The sequence below is a fragment of the Epinephelus fuscoguttatus genome, linkage group LG23 (assembly GCF_011397635.1).
Source record: "Epinephelus fuscoguttatus linkage group LG23, E.fuscoguttatus.final_Chr_v1".
Lineage (NCBI taxonomy): Eukaryota > Metazoa > Chordata > Actinopteri > Perciformes > Serranidae > Epinephelus > Epinephelus fuscoguttatus.
In genome coordinates this window covers 5,320,792-5,348,683 of record NC_064774.1, presented here as the reverse complement: position 1 = coordinate 5,348,683, position 27,892 = coordinate 5,320,792, and the positions used below count along the sequence as shown (strand labels likewise).

Here is a 27,892-nt window from a genome sequence, read left to right as displayed (position 1 = left end):
CTTCGGTTATATGTCAGTGTGTCAGTCATAATTCAGATAGACAGATATGAATCTGGATAAGCATTTAACAAATTATGTTTATGAAACTAAACATGGAAAACCAGAAGAAGTCAACACTTCTTATGTTACAATATCTAAAATCTATAAAGATATTTGGTCTCATATCATGATATCAATCTATTGAATATAGTGCCTGACCCTACATGGTAGAGTTAATAACAGCTGGACATTTAACAGGTGTGTTGAGAATGAAATGATATTATATATATATATATGTAAAGTATTTCTGATATCGCTGAGGGTTTTTCGTCGGACATGATTTCGAGCTGCACCGCAACCCGGAAGAAAAACCGTCCGCGGCGCGCAAACGTGCAAAGTTGTTGTGCGTGAAATCAAAGCTGCAGAGACACAGTGAAGATGTTTTACTGGATGAAGAGGAGCAGCGGCGGCTCCGACACTCTGGACCGACTCGGCAACATGTCGAAGGCGGAAATCCTCCGAGGAATCGTCACCGAGAAGCTGAGCACGGCCGCGCAGGAGATCTTAGCGGTGGTGGAGAGGACCGTGGCCGGGTACGAGGAGGAGGCGTCGGGCTTCAGACGGGAGATCGAGCGTCAGAAGAGGCAGCTGGAGCTCCTGCTGCAGCCCCGGGTCAAACTGGAGAGGAGAGGTCAGAGAGTGGAGGAGCTCAGTCTGCTCATTCAGATAAGCGACTCTCAGCGTCACTAATTCAACCAAACTTTAATCAGACACTCGCTCATTCAGAGAATGTATATTCGATTGCTACTGACTATTTTACCAAAATAAAATCTAAATAAACTTGATGCAGATGAGCGTGTAAAGCAACTGACGCGGTTTTTAATTCAATAGGAGTTCTTTAAAACCAGGAATAATTTAAAGGTGCCAGTCTCTCATAAGGGCCCATTCTGATCTACAGATTTCAGTCAGGTTTTAGAGCACGTCACAGAACTGAATCAGCATTACTCAAAGTCACTGACGATCTCCTCCTGGCTCTCGATTCTGGTAAATCAGCAATACTAATCCTACTTGGACTCAGCTCCGCCTTCCACACAGGTGATCACTCCATTCTCCGACACCGTCTCAAGCATCAAGTCGGCATCCAAAGTAGCGCCCTCCAGTGGTTTGACTCGTATCTATCAGATAGATCCCTCTGTGTCAGCACTGGGAAGCGGTTTTCCTCCTCTGCTCCCATTACATGTGGAGTGCCCCAAGGCTCCATTCTAGGTCCAATACTTTTTGCTTTATACATGATCCCTTTAGGCCCAATCTTTCAAAAGCACAACATTTCATACTGTGGCCGGGTACGAGGAGGAGCACAGAGCAGAGTCCTGATGATGAAACCTGCAACACTGTGTTTACTCCTCATCACAAATATGTGCTGCTTTCAAAATGAAACTCAGATATTATCCAGTAAATTGTGTTATTTACAGACACAGTCCTGATATGACGTCACGTGACTGTCCTCTTAAACATTTTGGCAAAATCATTTCACTCATTTGTTAATAATCATAAATCCAAACTTCTCCAAGAACAAACAATATCTTATTAATTTGCTCCTCATTTTAGCTCAACTTTATATTCATAAATTAAAATACTTCAAAATAATATCAGCTTTATAAATATGTAATAAAAAACAAGGATTACGTTTACTTTTCTCATTATTTTCATTTGTCAGTTTTGGTCATTATTAACCACTTTATATATAATTGACTATGTTTGACCTCTGTGTGTTTCCGTACTTGTTCAAACCTTCATTTTAAGGTCACATATTAAATAAAATAATGTCTCTGACTTCTTTTCCTTTTGATTGTGAACATGAAGATCTGAACCCAGATGGCGAGGACCATGAGGTGGTTGTTTTGAGGGAGGAGAAAGAGGAGGAGGAGCAGCACACGCAGCGCTCAGGTCACTCTTCATCTTTTTAATTTTGTTATTAAACTGATTATTAATGAGGTCGACAAAGTCGTGGAGAGAGTTGAACGTCAGGAGGATGATAGTGTTGGCTGACAGAAATCACCTGTGCAGCTGTGGAGGACACGGGGAGCCTGGGCCTCCTGTGGTTCGGTGAGGAAGAGGATGGTGATGGTGACGATGGAGTTGATGAAGAGCAGCAGCTGTCAGCAGCGAGCTCCAGACAGAGACGAGAAGATCTGAAGGACCCGGATTATCAAATAACATCAAGGTTACAAATCTGACCTGATCCGGGCTAGTTAGCTTAGCATGCTAGTTTGGGAACACAGTGTTAGCTTAGCATGCTAGTTAGCCTAGCTCTGTGGCCAAGGATGATTGTTGTTGGTGAGTTGAGCTGCCTTTTGTTTTGTTTTGAACCTGCTGTCTGTGCTGCAGGGTCATTTCCCCCAGAGCTCGGTCTGACAGGAGGAAGCCCGGCAGACCTCGGCTCAGCGACACACAGAGCCATCTGGACCTCAGGATCTGCATCCTGGAGGACTCTCAGACTGACGTGCTCTCGAATACGGGTACGTTCCACAGTAGGCACAGTGGTGACTAGACAGGCACTCGCACCGTGTCTCCTGACTGCATGTGAGTGTCAGACGTGTCACGCCACCTCGTATTACATCAGATGCTCTCTGTCCACTCTGAACTCCGTCATGTCATGTAAACAAACCATTTACCCAGCAGCTGTGGTGTCAGTAACCACTGACCATGACTGTTGTCACGTAGGTAATAAAGTTCAAACTGAGCTGAGGAGTCTTTGTGTGTCTCAGTGTTCAGGAAGTACCCGGTGCAGCAGTTCCGGTGTCCTCGGGGCCTGCAGGAGGCGGACTTCCTGGACCTGCTGAGGTCCACCTTCCCTCAGCTCGCCGATCAGAAACCTTTCGATGTCTTCACGTCCGACTGGAGTAAGAGACTTCAGCCTCTGAGAGCGAAGACGCTGACGCCTGAGGAGATCTGTCGGAGCATCAGGCTAACCGGGTCTGGAAACTCTGCCCTCTACATCCGCCTGAAGGTACTTGGATGTTTCTGCTGTCAAACATTTTGTGAAAGAAGTTTTTGATGGACCTTTTTTTGGTTGTTGTTTGTGAGAGTGTGTTCTGAGAGTGTTTGGGAACAACTTGTTGCAGACAGGAGAGGATCCTCAGAGCAGCAGTGACAACCTTCATCCTCTGCAGAGAACAGATGATCCTCCGTCCGTCTCCGCCACGACGTCTGCTGATGAAACCGACACACGCACCAGGTAACTAACGACAAGACGTCATGTCTGCTCAGAGTTCGGGTGTTCTTAGAAATACCATTGGCAGGCTGCAGGAATGATCATACTGGTTTTTCAGGTTTTTCCAGGTTATTCCTCCTCAGTCTGAGAAGAGGAAGCCCGGCAGACCTCGGCTCAGTGACATACAGAGCCATCTGGACCTCAGGATCTGCATCCTGGAGGACTCTCAGACTGACGTCCTCTCGAATACGGGTATGTTCCACAGTAAGCACAGAACGAGCGTGAGCGTTTCAGAACGCTGGTCCTTCAGCTCCGAAACAGCAACGGCTGTCGTTTGGTTCTAATAACGGAGATAACGTTAAACCTATCAGTCTGAAAGAAGCCACGGAGCTTGTGGCTCGCTACGTGGTCGGAGAAATGCTGCCGTTGTCTACGGTGGAGTCTAAATAGGTGGAGGAGGACTTGCTGACAGACATATTTCAGACTCAGGACTTGCATTATGCCTGGTACACGCTACACGCTGGTACTCACCAATTATCCCCGGTCATCTTTCACGGCGTGTGTGATGTCATCGGGTTATTCTTGTCCTATTTTTATTTTACTATTATTTGAGTCACTGTGTGTGTTCATGTGCCAGCCGACATGTTGTTGTAGTCACCTAAAAGCGTCAGCAGATAGCAGGAGCTACATTTGAAGTGCCATAAGTAAACCATCAAGCTACTGTATCTTCCACAGGAAGTTCTGACAAATATTTCAGAATAAAAGCCTATTTAGAAAATGGAGGGATTCTCTCAGCCGAGGTTATAAGGGGCTTTTAATTTGAAACAAGTGTTGAGTTTGAAATGATGGTGCGATATGTTAACTTTACAAAGACAACGGAGCGGATAAAAAGTAAATCTATAAACACACAGAAGGATTAATAAATAACGGACCGTCTATAATGTAGTCTGTTTCAAATGAAGCTGGGAGCCTCTGCAGTTGTGGTGAGTAAAAGCCCCGCCGCTATTTGTTAATGTCATTACTTTATGTCAGTCTCCATTATGAAGACGTAACATTGTTTGCTAGCTTGATGCTAATGACAGTAACGTTAACTCAGCGGGTTGACAAAGTGCCTCTGCTGTTTCACACCATCATTTCCCCCTTTTACTCTGTGTGGTAACATCCCTAGAGGAAATATTAAAAACGCTGGGGTGTTGTTGTCATACAGTTGTCTACGGCAGCAGATCCTTGTGTGTTTCTACTAGTCAAAGTGACGGCTGTGATGGGAGAACTGGATCTCAGCGAAGGGCAAGTGGTCCATAACTTTAATTTTGGAGACAAAAAAATGTAGGCTTAGCGCCCTGTGGTCCATTGGCCAATAGGAAATGTAGAATACTCAAAAGTACTTTAAAAGTGCTTGAGTTACTTCACTCAGGGAGTAACGCAGTAAAGTAACTGGTTACTTTTTAAAAAAGTAACGCAGTAAAGTACTTTGATTACTTTTAAAGTAACCCTTACCCAGCTCTAGTGACTAGACAGGCACTCGCACCGTGTCCTGACTGCATGTGAGCACCAGACGTGTCACGCCACCTCGTGTTACATCAGATGCTCTCTGTCCACTCTGGATCCGTTAGATATGAACTCCGTCACGTTATGTAAACAAACCATTTACCCAGCAGCTGTGGTGTCAGTAACCACTGACCATGACTGTTGTCACGTAGGTAATAAAGTTCAAACTGAGCTGAGGAGTCTTTGTGTGTCTCAGTGTTCAGGAAGTACCCGGTGCAGCAGGTCCGGTGTCCTCGGGGCCTGCAGGAGGCGGACTTCCTGGACCTGCTGAGGTCCACCTTCCCTCAGCTCGCCGATCAGAAACCTTTCGACGTCTTCACGTCCGACAGGAGTCGGAGACTTCAGCCTCTGAGAGCGAAGACGCTGACGCCTGAGGAGATCTGTTGGAGTATCAGGCTGATGGGGTCTCGAAGAACTGCAAACTCCGCCCTCTACATCCGCCTGAAGGTACTTTGAATTTATTACGGGCACTTTGAAGAAGGTCCAGGATCCTCTGTGGATGTTCGAGGGGCCGTGTGGGAACATTAATCAGCTGAGAAGTGTTTTACTTAAATTGAGAAATAATCTTTGACCTGTAGATCTTCAAGCTAAACATCAGTGAAGTCATGTTTTCAGAGTATAGTCAGATGAAGGTGAGGCAGGTTGACGCAGACACAGTTTCTGCTGTCAGACATTTTGTGAAAGAAGTTTTTGATGGACTCTTTTTTTGGTTGTTGTTTGTGAGAGTGTGTTCTGAGAGTGTTTGGGAACAACTTGTTGCAGACAGGAGAGGATCCTCAGAGCAGCAGTGACAACCTTCATCCTCTGCAGAGAACAGATGATCCTCCGTCCGTCTCTGCCACGACGTCTGCTGATGAAACTGACACACGCACCAGGTAACTAACGACAAGACGTCATGTCAGCTCAGAGTTCAGGTGTTCTTAGAAATACCATTGGCAGGCTGCAGGAATGATCACACTGGTTTTTCAGGTTATCGTCTCCCAGAGTTCAGTCTGAGAGGAGAAAACGTGGCAGACCTCGCATTGGCGAAGAACCGACTCACCACCTGCTCAGAGTCTGCATGCTGGAGGACTCCCAGTCAGACTTGCTCTCAAACAAAGGTAACTATAAAGCTCAGCGTGTTTCCTGCCAGTTGACCCAGAGCTCCCAGTGACCTGTTCTTCCTCTACTCCAGTGCTGATGAAGTCCTCGGTGCAGGAGGTCCGGTGTCCTCGGGGCCTGCAGGAGGCGGACTTCCTGGACCTGCTGAGGTCTGCCATCCCTCAGCTGGAGGGAGACGACAAACAGTTTGACGTCTTCAAGTCGGACAGCAGCAGGAGACTCCATCGTGTGAAAGTGAAGACGATGACGCCAGAGGAGATCTTCAGGAACACCAAGTCCAGCTGCGCCGACAAGACGCTCCTCTACATCCGACTGAAGGTACAAACTGCAGTTTAACTCTACGCTGACGACTCTGCTCTTACAGCTCCGTGATGCTCTGTGAGGCTCGATTCCTCACGTGTCGCAGGTTTCATTGATAGATTTTTTTTATTTAAAGCCTTTTTTTGTTTCCTTAAAACATCAACAGACCGGAGAGGAGGAAGAGGAGGAGGAGGAGCTTCGCCTTGTGCAGAGAAACGATGAGGTCACCAGTGATTCTCCATCCTCTGCCGCTGTGCTGATCAGAAGTGACGGAGCCGACCTCAGTGCAAGGTAACGTAGAAATGAAATTTGTTTTCCCAACAAGAAATATCTAAAAGGCTGGGCTGTTGTTGTCGTACAGTTTTCACGGCAGCAGATCACTCTGTGTTCCTATTGGTCAAAGTGACGGCTGTGACGGGAACGACTAAAAGAAAATCAAACATGCCAGACTTTCTGTCGGGACGTCGTGTGGCGTCCCAGACGTGGCGTCGTTTGTCGTCTACTTTAGGCTGTAATCAGGCTGATATCGTGTAGTCTGAACCCGACATTACTGACATCCCTAACGCAGTACTTCCTGTTCGATAGCTGAGTCTCAAGTTACAAGTATTTCCTGGTGTTGTTCACGTCGACAGACTTTTCCACAAAGTAACTGATTGTTTTTGCTCCCATCAGCCCCGTTCAACACGTGGAGGGTAACGGAGCGGACGTCCTGTCCAGCAGCTCAGCGTCACAACAACAGAAGGTGGGAACAAAGGAAGCTGATGATGGAGACGCTGCTGAGAGTCAGGTGGAGTCCAGCGACGACGACAAAGATGGAGATGAGGCGTTAGACAAAGATGACGACTGGAAACCGGACCCTGAGCTGGGGACGCCGAAGATGAGGAGGAAGCGAGGAGCCAGAGCGTCAGGTGTGGAGGGGAGGTTGATCGGCAGTGATAAAATCCCCTGTAAGGTGTGTGGCGTTTGGTACAGGATACTGGGCAGCTTGATCAAACACGCCTGGAGCCACCTGGATGAGGCGCAGAGCATCTGCGGCGTGTGCGGAGAGCGCTTTGAGTCCACGGAGGAGTTAAAGGGACATCTGAAAAAATATCAGAAAACTCACGAGTGCTCGTACTGTAGGAAGTCTTTCTCCACCATCACCGGCCTCAAGTGCCACACCACGCTGCACACAGGAAACAGACCGTTCAAATGTGACGTGTGCAACAAAAGCTTCCCTCGCATGTCCAGCCTGAGTATCCACCGCTGGGTGCATGTGGAGGATAAACCGCACAAGTGTCACATCTGCCCGAAGGCGTTTGGTCTGAAGGCGCAGCTGCGAGCTCACATCAAGGTGCACACGGGGCGAGACAAGTACCACTGTAACCTCTGCAGCAAGTCTTTCTACGACCTGCGATCTCTGACCCGTCACAAGGCCACGCACTCAGGAGAGAGGCGTTACAGCTGCGGCGTGTGCGGGAAGAGCTTCAAACTTCCTGGTACGTTAAAGTCGCACGAGAAGACGCACACGGAGAGAGAGCGGCCGTACCTCTGCCACATCTGCTGCAAGACCTTCATCTCAAACTGCAGCCTAACGGCTCACATGAAGACGCACAGCAGCGAGCGGCCATTCATCTGCATCATCTGCAGCAAAGGCTTCATATCCAACGGCCGGCTAAAGGGGCACATGCTCATGCACACGGGCGAGGCGCCGTACGGCTGCTCGGAGTGCGGCCGCTTTTTTAAACACAAGAGTCACCTGAACAACCACGTGAGGAGCCACCTGGGCATCAAACTGTTCGTCTGCACGGTCTGCGGGAAGGCGTGCTCTCGCCAAGAACACCTGACGGTCCACATGAGGACACACAACGGGGAGAGACCGTACCAGTGCAGCGTCTGCGACAAAGCCTTCACTCAGAGCCACTGTCTGAAGACGCACATGAAGAGCCACCAGGGCGAAGAGAACCCGTTCCTGAACGCATCGTCATCCTGAGAGACACGTTTGATCACAGGTGGGACGGAGGTCGATTTAAAGGGCAAACACTGACATCATGTCTGAGCAACTTTAAACTCAACCAATTGGCAATGCAAAAGTATTTTCCAATTTTTACATTTTTATGTAATGTTTCACATTTCAAAACTCTGTCTTCTTTTGTTAAATGGAAATTAAAAACAAAAATGAAAAAGTAAAAGAAGGTAAAGCAGAGAAAAATGTATCGTCCTGTTGTTGGCACCACAAAATGTCTGAGAAACGTTTTAATAGAAAAAGAAACAACAAAAAAGTGCTTAAACAGTTAATTGATTAACTGACAGATCGTTTAATTGATTTTTACACTGAATTTAGAAATCATGTCGGTACCTGGAGTGAAGAACGTGTGATAGAGTTACCGTGAAGAGACAAAAAAGAGCTGTTAAAACAATCAGTCAGGTTCAAGAGCAGTTTTAAAAATCAGTAATTTTTTATCAGTATCATTATCAGTATGTTACTGGCACAAGTATTTAAAACATCCTAAGTTTTGATAGAAAGATAAAAACAATGAAGTTCAAATGATTAACCAATTAGTCGACTTAAAAAAAAAATAAAATATTGATTATGTATTTTGGTATCTGTGCTGAAAATTAGGATCATATCACATATCAGTGTCAAAACATGTCTTTTATTTTATTATTATTATTATTATTATTATTATTATTATTATTTTAAATATTTTTAAACAGAAAAAAATGCTGGAACACTTCATTGATTAGTTGATCAATATAAAGTAATAATTAATTATTTGTTTTTGGTCACATTAAAATTCAGGCACGGTGTCACCTCTAGTATTTACCAAGCCCCACTTTCTGATAGAAAAAGAAAAAAACAAAAAAAGAATTAAACAATAAACTGATTCGTCAATCAATCTGACAAAAAAATCCAATTGGTTACATATTTTGCTATCTATACTGATAATTAGGAATCATATCAATACTTGTATTATCAGATATTGTCAATGATACCCAGCCCTGTTTATGTTTCAAGAAAACAAAAATTGCTGAACCAGCTAATTAGCTAATTGCTAATTACTTGATCAACATTCAATAACAACAATCAGAATGACTGATTATTGATTGTTTTTGTATGGCTGAAATTCAGTTATTGAAAAGCACAAGTGTTAAAAATGATAAATAATTTCTGATACAAATAAAAAACAAAAAATGGTGAAACAATTGATTTACAGAAAATTAACAAATTTTTGATCATTAGTTTTAGTCAGTCGTCGTCTCTCCGGCTCCAGCGTCTCAAGTTTAAAAAAAAACAACAAAAAAAAAAAAAGTTTTTCCTGTTTTAAGCTGAATATAAAATATCATCATCGGACGAATTGTCTGTTTCTGTGATTATAAAAAGAAAGAAAAGTTGAATTCTGTGGAATCAGCAGTTTCCTCAAATGTTTCTCTTTTTTTGTTATCAACTGTTTTTATTTGGTTTTTCCACCATTTCATATAACAAAATAACAAACATTACAATACAAACAAACATCCCCTTAAAGGGGAACCACGCCCACATCCAGAGTGTCCAGATGTTGTCTCCACAGTCAATTAGTAAATATCTGAAGTCTAGACATAGAATAAAAACAAAAAGCAAAAACCAAAAGAACCAAACAAGCTTCCAAACTGTTGAGTGATTCCTCCCAGATCATAGACCTGGACATTAGAACCCCCCACCTGGGCGTCGGCCCCTCCTCAATTCACCCGTCCTCCCGCCCCTCCTGCAGCAAACCCTACCCCAATAACAAAAAAAAAAAAACAAAATAAAATGAAAGTTAATTAAAAATCCAACAATACAAAACACAGTCAATTCAGGTAACAACACATTTGTCCTTTCAGTTTTTCAGTGGCCTGTGACCATGAGGTAAGTGTTCTTACCTGCACCATGCATCTTGCCACTGAAAGTTCCATATATAAAATTTCCGTGAACATGTTAGACTAGTGACATGTAGACAAGTCATGCGGAGGCTTCCGATGCAATGCGAGCATTTTTTTGGCTGCTGTTAGGCCTGCCAAGTATACACGTTGTTCTGTAGCTGACAGATTTAACATGGAAACATCATTGAGTAGGAGCACACTGGGAGAACAAGGAATTGTCTTTTCAATAGTGTCAGACAAAGAAGTATTAATTTTTTCCCAAAATGATATTACTAATCTGCATTGCCAAAACATGTGATAAAACGATCCAATGTGATTTGGTGAACAGAAGGTACAAAATGGAGAGGTAATTTTATTCATTACATGTTGGGTTTTTTTTGGTGTTAAATAAATTCAGTGTAGAAAATTAAAATGGATGAGCTGATGATGAGGGTTTTTAGAAGCCAGTTTTATGTGGGTAAAAATGTGGTTCCAGGATATTTCAGATGAAATTAAGTCTTTTTGCCAACTATTCTGGAGCGCAAGAGGCTTATATGAGGACTCAAGAAGAAATTTATGTGAAGAGGAGGCTAAACCGCCGGCAGTGTATTGCTTGACTATAATGGTGTGAAAAGACAACGCATCCAGTTTTCTATTCAAGGGTACTCCATAAGCTTTCATTGCAGATCTCAGTCTCAGATAAAAGAAAAAAGAATGGCCAGGTAAGTTGTATTGTTTTTGTAAGTCTTGAAATGCACGAAGGCCTTCATCACCACAGACATCTTTGAGAACATGAATTCCTTTGTCTGACCACTTCAGAAAGGTAAAAGGGCGAGAGTCAGATAATAATGAATGATTATGGAAGATGGGAGAATTTGGATGCCATTTTTGAGTTGCTTTTATTATTTTAATTGCTGCTCGCCAACTGATTATCAAATGGGTAATTATGGGACCGAACTTTAATTTAGTTTTCTTGAGAGTAATAACAGAATAAACTACATCCTGGAGTCTATAGGGATGGACTAAATGTTCTTCAATAGATCGCCAGGGCATCTGTGCATGTGGATCAAACCAAACAGATAAAGATCTCAAGGTATATGCCAGAACATATAGTCTCAGACTGGGGAGAGATAATCCACCAGCAGTTCTGTCATGTTGCAGAGTAGACAATTTTACTCTCGGCTGTTTATGAATTTTGATATGATAGAATTAAAATGTTCCCAATACTTTGGTGGAGGAGGCAAAGGAATCATTGAGGAAAAATATTACGAGGTAAAATATCCATATTTATAATGGAGACACATGCTTGAAATGAAAATGGCATATTAGACCACCTCAGCAAGTCTGCCTCAATTTTCTTGACGACATTTGTAAAATTGGAATGTACAATAGAGTGAAGATTTGGATGAATTTCAATACCTAGACATGTAAAGCTTTTCTTAATTGGTATGTTAAAGGAACACAAGGGACTGTCAGTGCAGACTTAGACCAGTTTATCTTGTAACCAGAAAAACTTCCAAAATTATTAAAAAGAGTTAAAATATGTGGTATAGATTCTGAAGTTCTATTTATATATACATAGGAAAAGGTCATCAGCGAAGGCTGACACCTTGTGGTGAGTACCGTTAAATGAAATTGGATGTATTTCCACAGACTGACGAATAGCTTGAATCAGAGGTTCTAATGAAACAATTAATAATTTAGGAGAGAGAGGGCAACCCTGCCAAGTAGAACGCTGTATAGGAAACTGAGAAGAACAAAGATGACCTGTGGAAACCATGGCAGAGGGATTGGCATATAGTGTTTTGACCATATTAATGAAACTAGAACCTAGTCCCATACAGTCAGGTCCATAATTATTTGGACAATGATACAGTTGTCATCATTTTGGCTCTGTACACCACCACAGTGGGTTTTAAATGAAACAATGAATACCTGCTTAAAGTGCAGACTCTCAGCTTTCATTTAAGGCTGTTTTCAAAAGTGTAGTATGAACCATGTAGGAATGACAACCATTTCTTCACACAGTCCCCCAACTTTAAGGGCTCATAAGTATTTGGACAAACTAACATGATCATCAATTAAACAGTCAGTTTTAATACTTGGTTGCAAATCCTTTACAGTCAATGACTGCCTGAAGTGTTGGACACATAGGCATCACCAGATGCTGGGTTTCTTCCCTGGTGATGCTCTGCCAGCCCTTTACTGCAGCCGTCTGCACTTCCTGCTTGTGTTTTGGGTGTTTTGCCCTCAGTTTTGCCTTCAGCAAGAGAAACGCATGCTCAGTTGGATTCAGGTCAGATGATATGACTTGGCCATTGCAGAACATTCCACTTCTTTGCCTTAAAAATGTCTTTGGTTACTTTTGCAGTCTGCTTCAGGTCAATGTCCAACTGCACTGTGAAGTATCGTCCAATGAGTTTTGAAGCATTTGGTTGAATCTGAGCAGATAATGGTGCCCCAAACACTTCAGCTTTCATCCTGCGGCTACCTGAAACATGGATAATAAATAAGGACCGAGTGTGTCCCAAAATGTTAAATAAAATTCTGGTGGGATACTGTCCCATCCAGGAGATTTACCTTTCTTCATGCATTTAAGAGCATTTTCTATTTCGTCAAGAGTTAATTGTGAACCTAAATCTGCTGCAAAATTGTCAGAAAGATGAAGTAAAGAAATATTACTAAGGAATTTTTTAGTTATTTTGTTGAAAGAAAGGTGAAAGGAATACAAGTTCTTGTAAAACAAGCTGAATTCATTATTTATTTGATGAGGGTCTGTCAATATTTCATCTTTACTAGATCTGATAGACGCTATATCTGTAAGTTGCTCATCATTGTGCAATTTGAGCGCTAGAAGGTGGCTTGGTCTCGAACCATTAAAGTAATAATTGCGCCATGTTCTGTGCATCATGAACTCAGCCCTGTGCCTTAATAAAGCACAAAGTTCTGTTTTTATTAATTTGAGCTCCTGAGCAAAAGAGTCTGAAAATTGTTGTTGCTTTTGCTCTAAAAGAGCCAGTTTATCCTCCAGTTGAGTTATCTTTGCCAGTTTAGATTTTTTAAGGTAGGAGGAAAATGAGGTGGAAATTATTTTAATAAATCCTTTGATCACATCCCAAAGGATACGAGGGTCATCTACTGACCCACTGTTTATTTTTAGAAACGCCTCAAATTTGGAACGAAATTCATTACAAAATTCAGAATTGCTGAGCAAGGTACTATTAAACCGCCAGCGCTTCGTCCTTTTTATATTATTATCAATAAGACAATGGCTGAAGACAACAGAATGATCTGAGATTGTGACAGGCCAAATTTGTGTCTTAGAGAAATTGAAATATAAAGACTTAGAGACCAAAATTAGTCTATCCTAGAATATGTCTTGTGCCTATTTGTAAAAAAAAAAAAAAAAAAAAAAGTGTATTCTTTAATGGTTGGATTAAGAGCACGATATATGTCTGTCAGACCCAAATCAGATATAAATTTTCTTAATGCAAGGGAAGTTTGTTAAGCTTGTTTTTGTGAACCCACTTCTCGCGTGGAAGAACGATCTATAGATGAGTTCACAGCTGCATTCATATCTGCACCCATGATAAATTTATATTTAGTTAGTTTGAGCAATATTGTCACTAGATTAGGGAAAAAAGATGATCAAAAATAGATGGTGGAGACAAAAGCTATCTTATTTCCAGATATCTGTTTTGAGGATAGATACCCTGCCATCCATAGTCCCCACTGAGCCCAAAATATTAAGAGAAAATTTCCTTCTAAGCACTTTTAAAGAACCTTTACTTTTAGAGTCTGCCAGTGGTGATACAGCTACATAATAAAACTTATCTGCAAATGTAGATATAGAGGAAGATGTAAGATGTAAGGATAGACCGATACATCGGCCGGCTGATATATCGGGCCGATATTTGAGTTTTTTTACTTGTATCGGCATCGGCCGATACGCGTGTGGGTTTGTGGATTTATTTTTCCCTGGCATGATTTACAGACAGGCATCCACGGGCAGCTCTGTGTTGCCGGAAGACCCTGCAGCGCACATGCAGCGAATCCTACTGTGTACAGTAGTTGTTGTTTTATTTATGCTTCAGCTTAAATATTTGTTTATTTTATAAAGACATTACTGGAAGATTTAAGAGCACTGAACTCTTTTTTTTATTTGAATGTATAATAATAATAATAATAATAATATTCTATATATTCTAATATTCTAATACTTGAGTGGTCACATCTTCCAGCCGACTATCAATGCCATCAAGCTGATTTATTATCTTGGAACGCTGAGATTTCAATTCACTCATAATCTCAGCTAGAGAAGGGCCTTCACTCTCAAGACAGTCATCGACTCCACCACATGCTTGGTCCTCAAGGTCTGGTTTGGATCGCTGATTTCTCCTTGACATCCTGGCTTTTTCTTTTTCTCTTTTGCACCAGAACTCTTTCCTTAGGCCTTTACTCACAGTTTAGATCAAAATTAGTAGAAAATTGGAGGTAAAACCTTAAATTTGTCACTGAAGTCACTGAGGTGGTGAAGAGCTCCTGTTTCAAGCAGCCATCTTGGTTCCTCCAACCACACTATGTCATCCAAGTTTCCTCAGATGTTTCTGATCCGACAATGTTCACACTTTTAGTCAAACCAATAATGACACATGTTTGTGTGTGGATCAGTTGTATCGTACGTCATGTTAAACTTCCTGCTCACAGCTCGCGTAACGTTCACTGCCACAAACAGAAATCGTTATTAAACTTCATCACATTTCATTTAAAGTCACGTAAATAAGTCAAGTAAATCATTCTCTGCCCTCACAGACCTTACGTGATGACAATAAATGTGTCACACTACATACAGCTCCTCCTCTCACACACATTAGCCTACACTGGTGGACTCACTACATTTTACAACATGGGAAAAAAAACGCCCGCAAATTTGGTGGCAGTCTGGAGCCCTGTTTTCTCTTTCGTTTCATAGTTGTAGTTTACTGATGTATGAACAGAGGTTACATAAAACCAGAGTGAGCGTCCTCTACTGACCAATCAGACTGCAGGGTTTCTAGCTCCACCTTTTAGTACCAGATCTGTGTGCTAGGTACCCCAACAGAGGGGGGACCAAACATGGGGACGCTAAGGAACGCTTCTGTTGGTACCATCCACAACTTTTACTGTGGGAAAAGAAACCCATGAGCTGAGCTGATCACAGCGCTGCTTCTGAAATACATACCAACTGAAACCGAAAGAGTGAGAACAGTTATCAGCCCGCTCATGAAAATGTTCACACCTCACACCTATTGTGTTTCTACATTAAAAGATATTTTTACATCAAAATGTTTAGTCTTTTTATTTTGTAAATAAAAGTCAGTTTTTATTGACACAATTTCAATACTTAAATAATTTATTTTGTTTCATTGACTCACAGAACCTTTCAGCTCAGGTCGTACAGCTTTCAGGGACATGAAGCATTTGAGGAAGGTAACATGCTCCACTGTGACGCCTCACTAATTGTCTCTTTATATCTGTTTGTTGCTATAGAAACAGAGAGAAAGAGGGGGACTTAAATGTTATAGCTGTCAGCTCTGTGACAAATCCTTCACAGCCTCTGGATCTTTAAAGACTCATCAGAGAGTTCACACAAGAGAGAAACCGTACAGCTGTGACCAGTGCAGTGCCGCTTTCACGCAACCATCTGTTTTAAAAAGCCACCAGCGCACTCACGCAGGAGAGAGACCATACAGCTGTGATCAGTGTGGGAAAACCTTTGCTCAGAATTGTGGTTTAGTTTACCACCGACGTGTTCACACAAGAGAGAAACCATGCAGCTGTGATCACTGTGACAAAGCCTTCGCAGGTTGGAGTAGTCTAGAACTCCGCAGACAGGTTCACATGGGAGAGAAACCATACTGGTGCGATCACTGTGGGAAAACTTTTGTTTCACTGGGCAAGCTGAAGGTACACCAATGCCGTCACACAGGGAGAAACCATACGGCTGTGACCAGTGTGAAAAAGCTTTTTCCACTCACGGTCACCTCAACAATCACCAATGAGTTCATACTCCCATCTCCTCTCTGGAAGCTGTGTTGTCACATTCCAGGCCTGTCTGAGCAACAATGGCTTCATGTACTGAACAGCGTGTATGTAGTCGACGGGATTTTTGAAACTGAAACAAATTTTAGAGATTGCCTACACAATACACTTTTGATTTTGCGCCAATATGACCATGAAAAGGCGCTCAGAATGCTGCTTCATTTTTTTTTAACAAAAACTTAACCAAAGAACATTAAACACTGTGACTATATTCTCTTCTCTTATGCACTCAATAGACATTTTGATTAAACAGCATCATTACTACACAGGTGTGTGTCAGTACGGTCACATTAAAATGTGGCATTAGATCACATGACACAGTGACACAGATGGAACATGTTGTTAACATGCTGACTGCAGGAATCAAAATGTATTTTGTATATTGATATAAAATGTATTTTGAATCAAAATGCAAAATACATTTTGATGTATTTTCTATCAAAATACATTTTTTGTATTCTGATACAAAATACATCAAATTGTATTTTGTATATTGATATAAAATGTATTTTGAATCAAAATACAAAATAAATTTTGATGTATTTTGTATCAAAATATATATTTTGATTCAAAATACATTTTATATCAATATACAAAATACAATTTGATGTATTTTGTAGCAAAACATCAAATACATCAAAACACATCAAAATGTATTTTGATGTGTTTTGTATCAGAATACATCAGATTACATCAAAATGTATTTTGCATCGATTATCAAAATACATTTTGATGTATTTTGAATCAAAATAAATCAAAATACATCAAAATGTGTTTTGCATCAAAATATATTTTGATGTGTTTTGATACAAAATACATTAAATTGTAATTTGTATATTGATATAAAATGTATTTTGAATCAAAATACAAAATACATTTTGATATATTTTGATGTATTTTGATACAAAATACATGAAAATGTATTTTATATATTGATAGATAGAAAATACATCAAAATGTATTTTGTATTTTGATTCAAAATACATTTTATATCAATATACAAAATACATTTTATATCAATATATAAAATACATTTTGATGTATTTTGATACAAAATATTGATATATTGATATAAAGTGTATTTTGAATCAAAATACAAAATACATTTTCATGTATTTTGATGCAAAATACATCAAAATACATTTTGATGTATTTTGTATCAAAATACATCAAAATGTATTGTGTATGTTGATATAAGATGTATTTTGAATCAAAATACAAAATACATGAATATGTATTCTGCATCGAAATATATTTTGATGTGTTTTGTATCAAAATACATTTTTATGTAATACATGAAAATGTATTTTATATATTGATATAAAATGTATTTTGAATCAAAATACAAAATACATTTTCATGTATTTTGATGCAAAATACATCAAAATACATCAAAATGTATTTTGCTAACAACACATCGGTGGCTAATGAGCTAATACACAACTAATACACAACTGTTCAAAACACTTCAACTAACATCAGAAACGCATCAAAATACATTTTGATGTGTTTTGTATCAAAATACATCAAAATGTATTTTGTATTTTGATATAAAATGTATTTTGAATCAAAATACAAAATACATTTTAGCAGCGACCCGCAGCTCAAAAGGTCACTCAGTCGGTCGGATGGTTCGGTCAGTCCACAAAGCTTTTTGTGAATAACTCAAAAAGTCCTTGACCAAAAATGCTCAAAATTTGCATACTGCAACTAGAGACCATGAGTAACTATACCAGAAAGAACAACCATGATTCATCCATTAATGGCGTGATAGTAGCAAATGTGGTCGCAGCTGTTACAAATTTGCGCTTGTTTTCTCACAAGTTGGTGTAGGCGGTGGGGGGGGGGGGGGGGGGGCGGTGATGGTATGATATCGCGGTATCGTCTTCTCTCTCTTTATTTTTTACACCTTAAATACAACAATTTAAAAAGCCATACAAGTCTACGATGGAAACTATTTACTATTTACTATTTTAGAGGGAAGAGGGAGGGCCGGTGGCTCCCGGGCCCCCTTCTCCCGCGGGCCTGGGTTTGGGGCAGTCGGCCAGGCCACCTCCATCACGTAGCGAGGGAGGTGCGTGAGGCAGACCAATAAAAATATATATTTTTAAAAATAAATAAAAAATATTGTCACATCCAATATGATAAGAATGTATAGCCTATTAATTTTGTTTTTTGATTAGTGAAGAAAGTATTTTGAGTATTTTAAATACAAATTACTCCACTCAGAAGTATTTTGTTACAAATTACATTTGCTTTTATCGGCCTTATCAAATACAAATTACAAAATACTCAAATGTAATTGAAATACGTATTTTAAATACAAGTAATAGAAATACTGCCCATCATCTCTGACTATGAAGAACATCACAAACTTATGTCTTCAGTTATATGTCAGTGTGTCAGTCATAATTCAGATAGACATTTAGACAGTTATGCATCTGGATAAGCATTTAACAAATTATGTTTATGAAACTAAACATGGAAAACCAGAAGAAGTCAACGCTTCTTATGTTACAATATCTAAAATCTATAAAGATATTTGGTCTCATATCATGATATCAATATATTAAATATAGTGCCTGACCCTACATGGTAGAGTTAATAACAGCTGGACATTTAACAGGTGTGTTGAGAATGAAATGATATTATATATATATATGTAAAGTATTTCTGATATCTCTGAGGGTTTTTCGCCGGACATTATTTCGAGCTGCACCGCAACCCGGAAGAAAAACCGTCCGCGGCGCGCAAACGTGCAAAGTTGTTGTGCGTGAAATCAAAGCTGCAGAGACACAGTGAAGATGTTTTACTGGATGAAGAGGAGCAGCGGCGGCTCCGACACTCTGGACCGACTCGGCAACATGTCGAAGGCGGAAATCCTCCGAGGAATCGTCACCGAGAAGCTGAGCACGGCCGCGCAGGAGATCTTAGCGGTGGTGGAGAGGACCGTGGCCGGGTACGAGGAGGAGGCGTCGGGCTTCAGACGGGAGATCGAGCGTCAGAAGAGGCAGCTGGAGCTCCTGCTGCAGCCCCGGGTCAAACTGGAGAGGAAAGGTCAGAGAGTGGAGGAGCTCGGGGTGAAAGGTCAAACTGTTTCCTCCACTCACGCTCGGTGCTGCTCAGGATGAGGAGTGCGGAACTCCGTTTGAGAAATAGCTGATTTAACATTTCTCTGCTCGCTGACAAAACTGCGGACACCAGAGGACATGAAACACAACGCTCACACATAGCTCATAATGTCATTTACAATTCGGCATAAAAATAGTTTCAATTTATTTGGTGATTAAAATGTTGCGTCACATTTTGTTCACGGGCCCGACTCAGTCTGCTCATTCAGATAAGCGACTCTCAGCGTCACTAATTCAACCAAACTTTAATCAGACACTCACTCATTCAGAGAATGTATATTCGATTGCTACTGACTATTTTACCAAAATAAAATCTAAATAAACTTGATGCAGATGAGCGTGTAAAGCAACTGACGCGGTTTTTAATTCAATAGAAGTTCTTCTTTAAAACCAGGAATAATTTAAAGGTGCCAGTCTCTCATAAGGGCCCATTCTGATCTACAGATTTCAGTCAGGTTTTAGAGCACGTCACAGTACTGAATCAGCATTACTCAAAGTCACTGACGATCTCCTCCTGGCTCTCGATTCTGGTAAATCAGCAATACTAATCCTACTTGGACTCAGCTCCGCCTTCCACACAGGTGATCACTCCATTCTCCGACACTGTCTCAAGCATCAAGTCGGCATCCAAAGTAGCGCCCTCCAGTGGTTTGACTCGTATCTATCAGATAGATCCCTCTGTGTCAGCACTGGGAACCGGTTTTCCTCCTCTGCTCCCATTACATGTGGAGTGCCCCAAGGCTCCATTCTAGGTCCAATACTTTTTGCTTTATACATGATCCCTTTAGGCCCAATCTTTCAAAAGCACAACATTTCATACTGTGGCCGGGTACGAGGAGGAGCACAGAGCAGAGTCCTGATGAACTCAACTTTATATTCATAAATTAAAATACTTCAAAATAGTATCAGCTTTATAAATATGTAATAAAAAACAAGGATTACGTTTACTTTTCTCATTATTTTCATTTGTCAGTTTTGGTCATTATTAACCACTTTATATATAATTGACTATGTTTGACCTCCGTGTGTTTCCGTACTTGATCAAACCTTCATTTTTAATAAAATAATGTCTCTGACTTCTTTTCCTTTTGATTGTGAACATGAAGCTCTGAACCCAGATGGCGAGGACCATGAGGTGGTTGTTTTGAGCGAGGAGGAGGAGGAGCAGCACACGCAGCACTCAGGTCGCTCTTCATCTTTTTAACTTGTTATTAAATCAGACTGATTATTAAGAGGGAGAGAGTTGAACGTCAGAGGAGTTGAGGTGAAGATGAATGACAGAAATCACCTGTGCAGGTGTGGAGGACACGGGGAGCCTGGGCCTCCTGTGGTTCGGTGAGGAAGAGGATGGTGATGGTGACGATGGAGTTGATGAAGAGCAGCAGCTGTCAGCAGCGAGCTCCAGACAGAGACGAGAAGATCTGAAGGACCCGGATTATCAAATAACATCAAGGTTACAAATCTGACCTGATCCGGGCTAGTTAGCTTAGCATGCTAGTTTGGGAACACAGTGTTAGCTTAGCATGCTAGTTAGCCTAGCTCTGTGGCCAAGGATGATTGTTGTTGGTGAGTTGAGCTGCCTTTTGTTTTGTTTTGAACCTGCTGTCTGTGCTGCAGGGTCATTTCCCCCAGAGCTCGGTCTGACAGGAGGAAGCCCGGCAGACCTCGGCTCAGCGACACACAGAGCCATCTGGACCTCAGGATCTGCATCCTGGAGGACTCTCAGACTGACGTGCTCTCGAATACGGGTACGTTCCACAGTTATCACAGTGGTGACTAGACAGGCACGCGCACCGTGTCTCCTGACTGCATGTGAGTGTCAGACGTGTCACGCCACCTCGTGTTACATCAGATGCTCTCTGTCCACTCTGAACTCCGTCATGTCATGTAAACAAACCACTTCCTGGCAGCTGTGAAGATGGTGCGTACGTACTTATGACGTACCTTATGATTTATACTCAGCAACACTGTCGCAGGTCACTTACAGATCAGTAACGTTCGTCTTCCTGTCGATCTCCGGCCACATGACAACTTCTTCAGGATATTGTAGTGAAATAAGCAGGTATCATTGTGACTTAATGAATCAGCTGTTCCCGTCCAGCGCTTTAAACGTGAGCAACGGATTAAAAATAGAAACTGGGCCTCCGACAGAAGTTCAGCTCACGCCGGTGCGCCGCATCACGCCGTGTCGCTGATGCTCGCTCGTGTCCAATCCAGTAAGGACACGGTGTTAGACACCTGTTTCCCACCGACATGGCATAGATTCTGGTTCAGTTCACAAACCTGATCTTGAACCATTCGGAGCATTTTGACCAAAAATAAACTGGTTCAGAACCTGAAAAGCTTTTTCTTTAGCTGGAACCAAAAAAGCAGGAAACGTGTCAACAGTGGGCGTCTCATATTATCCAGGTTGAAGAGAGGATGGAGAAGATGACAGAGACTTTAAGTGAGAAACCATCAGAAACAAAGAGCATGCAGTGATGTCATTAACAGCTGATCCAGCCTTGTATTTAGATAGAAACAAAACAAATACCTGTAGGAACAGAACATAAAGTTGAACGTAGGCGAATCAATGAGATCCACGATGTTGCTGCTTCAGTTTACTCCGGCTGTGAAACGCCCTCCGTTGATGACACATCCTTGGTTGTAATGGCTCTGATCAAAACTTGGTCTGGTTCAGGAGATGGCACCAAGGTTCCAAGAGTCCTGAACGAACCTGGTTGAAGAACCAGAGTGAATTTGGTGGAAACAGGTTCAGAGAGTGCAGAACTCCATCAAGGTCAAATGTCATGTCTCGGATTTGACGGCCCATGATTTAAATCCACTCCAAAGTTGAACGGGTTCTTCGTTGGCCTGTGCAACCAAGTTTTAAGAATCTGTCTGAAAACCATACAGAAGTTTCTCCATCGTCTGGCCGAAGACAAACAAACCGTCAACATGACCATTGTCACGAAGGTAGTCTTTAGCCCCTTTCACACTGCCAGATTTTTGGCGAATGTTGGACCGTTTTGCCGGTAAGCTGCGAGCGTTTAGACACACAGAGCCGGATTGGTGAGTTGATCCAAGGTGCCCAATTTTCCACCTCGTAGGGTAGACATATTGGAGGAACCATTTTAGTTTAAACAGACCAAGACGGCCTTCCGCAACGGGAGGAGCTGTTGATGACGCCGCACGTGCGAGCCACTGGCGGTGGATAAACAGGAAACAGCTGATAGCAGGAATTAGCGAGCAGCTAGTAGCAAGAGGGAGACACAAACCTGACAGACACTGTAAAGATGAGCAACCGGTGAGACAAGGAATTGCGCGCCCTCCTTGTCCTCGCAAACGAAGAGGCCATTAACCGTCAGATGACGGGGACGGTGAAGGATGGGCCGACTTACGAGAGAATCGCCGAAGGACTGACCAGCCGCGGCTTCCCTCCCACGTCACTGTTTACGTCACACGCTGAGCTACACATTTTGTTACTTGCTCACGCCCCCCATTGCCCCGAAAAAGGCACATTCTGTATAAACAAAAGTAGGTAGGCGGCATTTTGCTGCACTCCCCGATTTTGTTTTTATACTGCCAATGCTGAAAAAACACTGATTGGGCTTTCCTGCAAATTTGCACAACTCCTGTTTAAAAAGGACTTGTGTGTGTCTCAGTGTTCAGGAAGTACCCAGTGCAGCAGGTCCGGTGTCCTCGGGGCCTGCAGGAGGCGGACTTCCTGGACCTGCTGAGGTCCACCTTCCCTCAGCTCACCGATCAGAAACCTTTCGAAGTCTTCACGACCGACAGGAGTAAGAGACTTCAGCCTCTGAGAGCGAAGACGCTGACACCTGAGGAGATCTGTCGGAGCATCAGGCTAACCGGGTCTGGAAACTCCGCCCTCTACATCCGACTGAAGGTACTTTGAATTTATTACCGGCACTCTGAGGAAGGTCCAGGATCCTCTGTACTTCATCAGTTTTTTGGTTGTTGTTTGTGAGAGTGTGTTCTGAGAGTGTTTGGGAACAACTTGTTGCAGACAGCAGAGGATCCTCAGAGCAGCAGTGACAACCTTCATCCTCTGCAGAGAACAGAAGATCCTCCGTCCGTCTCCGCCACGACGTCTGCTGATGAAACCGACACACACACCAGGTAACTAAAGACAAGACGTCATGTCTGCTCAGAGTTCAGGTGTTCTTAGAAATACCATTCGCAGGCTGCAGGAATGATCACACTGGTTTTTCAGGTTATCGTCTCCCAGAGTTCAGTCTGAGAAGAGGAAGCGTGGCAGACCTCGCATTGGCGAAGAACCGACTCACCACCTGCTCAGAGTCTGCATGCTGGAGGACTCCCAGTCAGACTTGCTCTCAAACAAAGGTAACTACAAAGCTCAGCGTGTTTCCTGCCAGTTGACCCAGAGCTCCCAGTGACCTGTTCTTCCTCTGCTCCAGTGCTGATGAAGTCCTCGGTGCAGGAGGTCCGGTGTCCTCGGGGCCTGCAGGAGGCGGACTTCCTGGACCTGCTGAGGTCTGTCATCCCTCAGCTGGAGGGAGACGACAAACAGTTTGACGTCTTCAAGTCGGATCGCAGCCGGAGACTCCATCGTGTGAAAGTGAAGACGATGACGCCAGAGGAGATCTTCAGGAACACCAAGTCCAGCTGCGCCGACAAGACGCTCCTCTACATCCGACTGAAGGTACGAACTGCAGTTTAACTCTACGCTGACGACTCTGCTCTTACAGCTCCATGATGCTCTGTGAGGCTCGATTCCTCACGTGTCGCAGGTTTCATTGATAGATTTTTTTTATTTAAAGCCTTTTTTTGTTTCCTTAAAACATCAACAGACAGGAGAGGAGGAAGAGGAGGAGGAGGAGCTTCGCCTTGTGCAGAGAAACGATGAGGTCACCAGTGATTCTCCATCCTCCACCGCTGTGCTGATCAGAAGTGACGGAGCCGACCTCAGTGCAAGGTAACGTAGAAATGAAATTTGTTTTCCCAACAAGAAATATCTAAAAGGCTGGGCTGTTGTTGTCGTACAGTTTCCACGGCAGCAGATCACTCTGTGTTCCTATTGGTCAAAGTGACGGCTGTGACGGGAACGACTAAAAGAAAATCAAACATGCCAGACTTTCTGTCGGGACGTCGTGTGGCGTCCCAGACGTGGCGTCGTTTGTCGTCTACTTTAGGCTGTAATCAGGCTGATATCGTGTAGTCTGAACCCGACATTAGTGACATCCCTAACGCAGTACTTCCTGTTCGATAGCCGACTCTGACGTTACAAATATTTCCTGGTGTTGTTCACGTCGACAAACTTTTCCACAAAGTAACTGATTGTTTTTGCTCCCGTCAGCCCCGTTCAACACGTGGAGGGTAACGGAGCGGACGTCCTGTCCAGCAGCTCAGCGTCACAACAACAGAAGGTGAGAACAAAGGAATCTGATGATGGAGACGCTGCTGAGAGTCAGGTGGAGTCCAGTGACGACGACAAAGATGGAGATGAGGCGTTAGACAAAGATGACGACTGGAAACCGGACCCTGAGCTGGGGACGCCGAAGATGAGGAGGAAGCGAGGAGCCAGAGCGTCAGGTGTGGAGGGGAGGTTGATCGGCAGTGATAAAATCCCCTGTAAGGTGTGTGGCGTTTGGTACAGGATACTGGGCAGCTTGATCAAACACGCCTGGAGCCACCTGGATGAGGCGCAGAGCATCTGCGGCGTGTGCGGAGAGCGCTTTGAGTCCACGGAGGAGTTAAAGGGACATCTGAAAAAATATCAGAAAACTCACGAGTGCTCGTACTGTAGGAAGTCTTTCTTCACCATCACCGGCCTCAAGTGCCACACCACGCTGCACACAGGAAACAGACCGTTCAAATGTGACGTGTGCAACAAAAGCTTCCCTCACATGTCTGGCCTGAGTATCCACCGCTGGGTGCACGTGGAGGATAAACCGCACAAGTGTCACATCTGCCCGAAGGCGTTTGGTCTGAAGGCGCAGCTGCGAGCTCACATCAAGGTGCACACGGGGCGAGACAAGTACCACTGTAACCTCTGCAGCAAGTCTTTCTACGACCTGCGATCTCTGACCCGTCACAAGGCCACGCACTCAGGAGAGAGGCGTTACAGCTGCGGCGCAGCGGGAAGAGCTTCAAACTTCCTGGTACGTTAAAGTCGCACGAGAAGACGCACACGGAGAGAGAGCGGCCGTACCTCTGCCACATCTGCTGCAAGACCTTCATCTCAAACTGCAGCCTAACGGCTCACATGAAGACGCACAGCAGCGAGCGGCCGTTCATCTGCATCATCTGCAGCAAAGGCTTCATATCCAACGGCGAGCTCAAGGCGCACATGCGTGTGCACACCGGCGAGGCGCCGTACGGCTGCTCAGAGTGCGGCCGCTTTTTTAAACGCAAGAGTCACCTGAACAACCACGTGAGGAGCCACCTGGGCATCAAACTGTTCGTCTGCACGGTCTGCGGGAAGGCGTGCTCTCGCCAAGAACACCTGACGGTCCACATGAGGACGCACAACGGGGAGAGACCGTACCAGTGCAGCATCTGCGACAAAGCCTTCACTCAGAGCCACTGTCTGAAGACGCACATGAAGAGCCACCAGGGCGAAGAGAACCCGTTCCTGAACGCATCGTCATCCTGAGAGACGCGTTCGATCACAGGTGGGACGGAGGTCGATTTAAAGGGCAAACACTGACATCATGTCTGAGCAACTTTAAACTCAACCAATCGGCAATGCAAAAGTATTTTCCAATTTTTACATTTTTATGTAATGTTTCACATTTCAAAACTCTGTCTTCTTTTGTTAAATGGAAATTAAAAACAAAAATGAAAAAGTAAAAGAAGGTAAAGCAGAGAAAAATGTATCGTCCTGTTGTTGGCACCACAAAATGTCTGAGAAACGTTTTAATAGAAAAAGAAACAACAAAAAAGTGCTTAAACAGTTAATTGATTAACTGACAGATCGTTTAATTGATTTTTACACTGAATTTAGAAATCATGTCGGTACCTGTAGTGAAGAACGTGTGATAGAGTTACTGTGAAGAGACAAAAAAGAGCTGTTAAAACAATCAGTCAGGTTCAAGAGCAGTTTTAAAAATCAGTAATTTTTTTGTGGTGCCAGAACTGAAATTCACGTACTGTACCTGATAAATGATAACCAGCCCCGATTTCTTTTTAATTTAAAAAAGGAAGAAAGAAAGAAGTTGCTCAAACAGTTAATTAATTACTTCATCAATAATAAAAAAAAAGATTGAAAATAGACTAAATAATTGATTATTAGTTTTTGGTGTCATTATCAGTATGTTACTGGCACAAGTATTTAAAACAAAATAGATAGAAAGATAAAAACAAAAAAAGTTTAAACAATGAACCAATTAGTCAACTTAAAAAAAAAATTGATTATGTATCTTGGTATCTGTGCTGAAAATTAGGATCATATCACATATCAGTGTCAAAACATGTCAGATGATACTCATGCATACAAACTTTTTATTGTATTTTTTTATTATTATTTTAAATATTTTTAAAGAGAAAACAAATCATTCAATCAGTATAAAGTAATTTATCTTCATTATAAACAGTCGTAATAATTGATTACTTGTTGTTGGTAACATTAAAATTCAGGCACGCTATCTATACTGATCATTAGGAATCGTATCAATACTTGTATCAGATATCGTCAATGATGCCCAGCCCTCTTTATTTTTAAAGAAAACAATAATTGCTGGACCAGCTAATTGCTAATTAGTTGATCAACATTCAATAACAACAATCTGAATGATTGATTATTGATTGTTTGTCTTTGTATCTCTGAAATTCAGTTATTGTGAAAGCACAAGTGTTAAAAGAGAAATAATTTCTGATACAAATAAAAAACAAAAAAGTGCTGAAACAATCGATTTACAGAAAATTAACAAATTTTTGATAATAATTAGTTTTAGTCGGCCGTCGTCTCTCCGGCTCTTTTTCCTGTTTTAAGCTGAATATAAAATATCGTCATCAGACGAATCGTCTGTTTCTGCGATTATAAAAAGAAAGAAAGGCTGAGTTCTGTTGAATCAGCACTTTCCTCAAATGTTTCTGATCCGTCAGCGTTCACACTTTTAGTTAAACCAGTAATGACACACGTTTGTGTGTGGATCAGTTGTGTCGTACGTCATGTTAAACTTCCTGCTCACAGCTCGTGTAACGTTCACTGCCACAAACAGAAATCGTTATTAAACTTCATCACATTTCATTTAAAGTCAATCTGAAACTGTACAGTCACATTTCTGACATTTTTACATCACTTCCTGTCGTCAGTGCAAATTATATTCAATGTTTTTTTTTCTTGTTCACTGTTAAATAAAGACAGTTTAATGTTGCATTCAGGGCAACTGGGAAACAGGAAGCTTCCTCAACCTGAGTATTTTAAATGTACTTAATCAGCACTTGGGTACATTTTGAATGTGACATCAGAAAAAAAATCTGAATTCCATGTGGTCCTGAATGCAGCATATGGTGCCTTAAAGTGCATGTTTTTCTCGAGGTATTATTCAGCTATTAACCGCGTATGTCTTGGTTTAACTTTTTACTTCTGCAGCCAAATGAAGCTCTTACATCCTGCACTTCACTGTAAAAAATAAAAAAGGTTTGCTGCTACAAACTGTATGTGTGACCAAAATAAACTTCCATCTGTGTAAAACACGTCCGACATTTATAA

General features: G+C 42.3%; 2 protein-coding genes across 5 annotated transcripts; both read left to right on the top strand.

The window, feature by feature from the left end:
* Positions 1–349: 349 nt before the first annotated feature.
* Positions 350–27,892, top strand: LOC125883734 (zinc finger protein 37-like). Of its 4 annotated transcripts, XM_049568227.1 has the most exons (14): positions 350–670; positions 1,843–1,926; positions 2,047–2,203; positions 2,368–2,498; positions 2,748–2,989; positions 3,105–3,217; positions 3,312–3,445; positions 4,938–5,188; positions 5,504–5,616; positions 5,711–5,841; positions 5,916–6,160; positions 6,309–6,433; positions 6,815–8,144; positions 25,862–27,892. In XM_049568227.1, exons 1-13 carry the CDS (start codon positions 418–420, stop codon positions 8,112–8,114), a joined length of 3,279 nt encoding a protein of 1,092 aa, XP_049424184.1. In that variant the 5' UTR covers positions 350–417; the 3' UTR covers positions 8,115–8,144; positions 25,862–27,892. The 4 variants fall into 4 exon arrangements, with proteins under 4 accessions (XP_049424184.1, XP_049424188.1, XP_049424186.1 ...); XM_049568231.1 differs by lacking the exons at positions 3,105–3,217; positions 3,312–3,445; positions 4,938–5,188; XM_049568229.1 differs by lacking the exons at positions 2,748–2,989; positions 3,105–3,217; positions 3,312–3,445 and having other exon boundaries at positions 25,862–27,891.
* On the top strand, positions 18,810–25,348 carry LOC125883746 (uncharacterized). Its single transcript, XM_049568270.1, has 10 exons — positions 18,810–19,141; positions 20,322–20,399; positions 20,512–20,668; positions 20,833–20,963; positions 22,860–23,101; positions 23,222–23,334; positions 23,429–23,559; positions 23,634–23,878; positions 24,027–24,151; positions 24,533–25,348. Exons 1-10 carry the CDS (start codon positions 18,889–18,891, stop codon positions 25,344–25,346), a joined length of 2,289 nt encoding a protein of 762 aa, XP_049424227.1. The 5' UTR covers positions 18,810–18,888; the 3' UTR covers positions 25,347–25,348.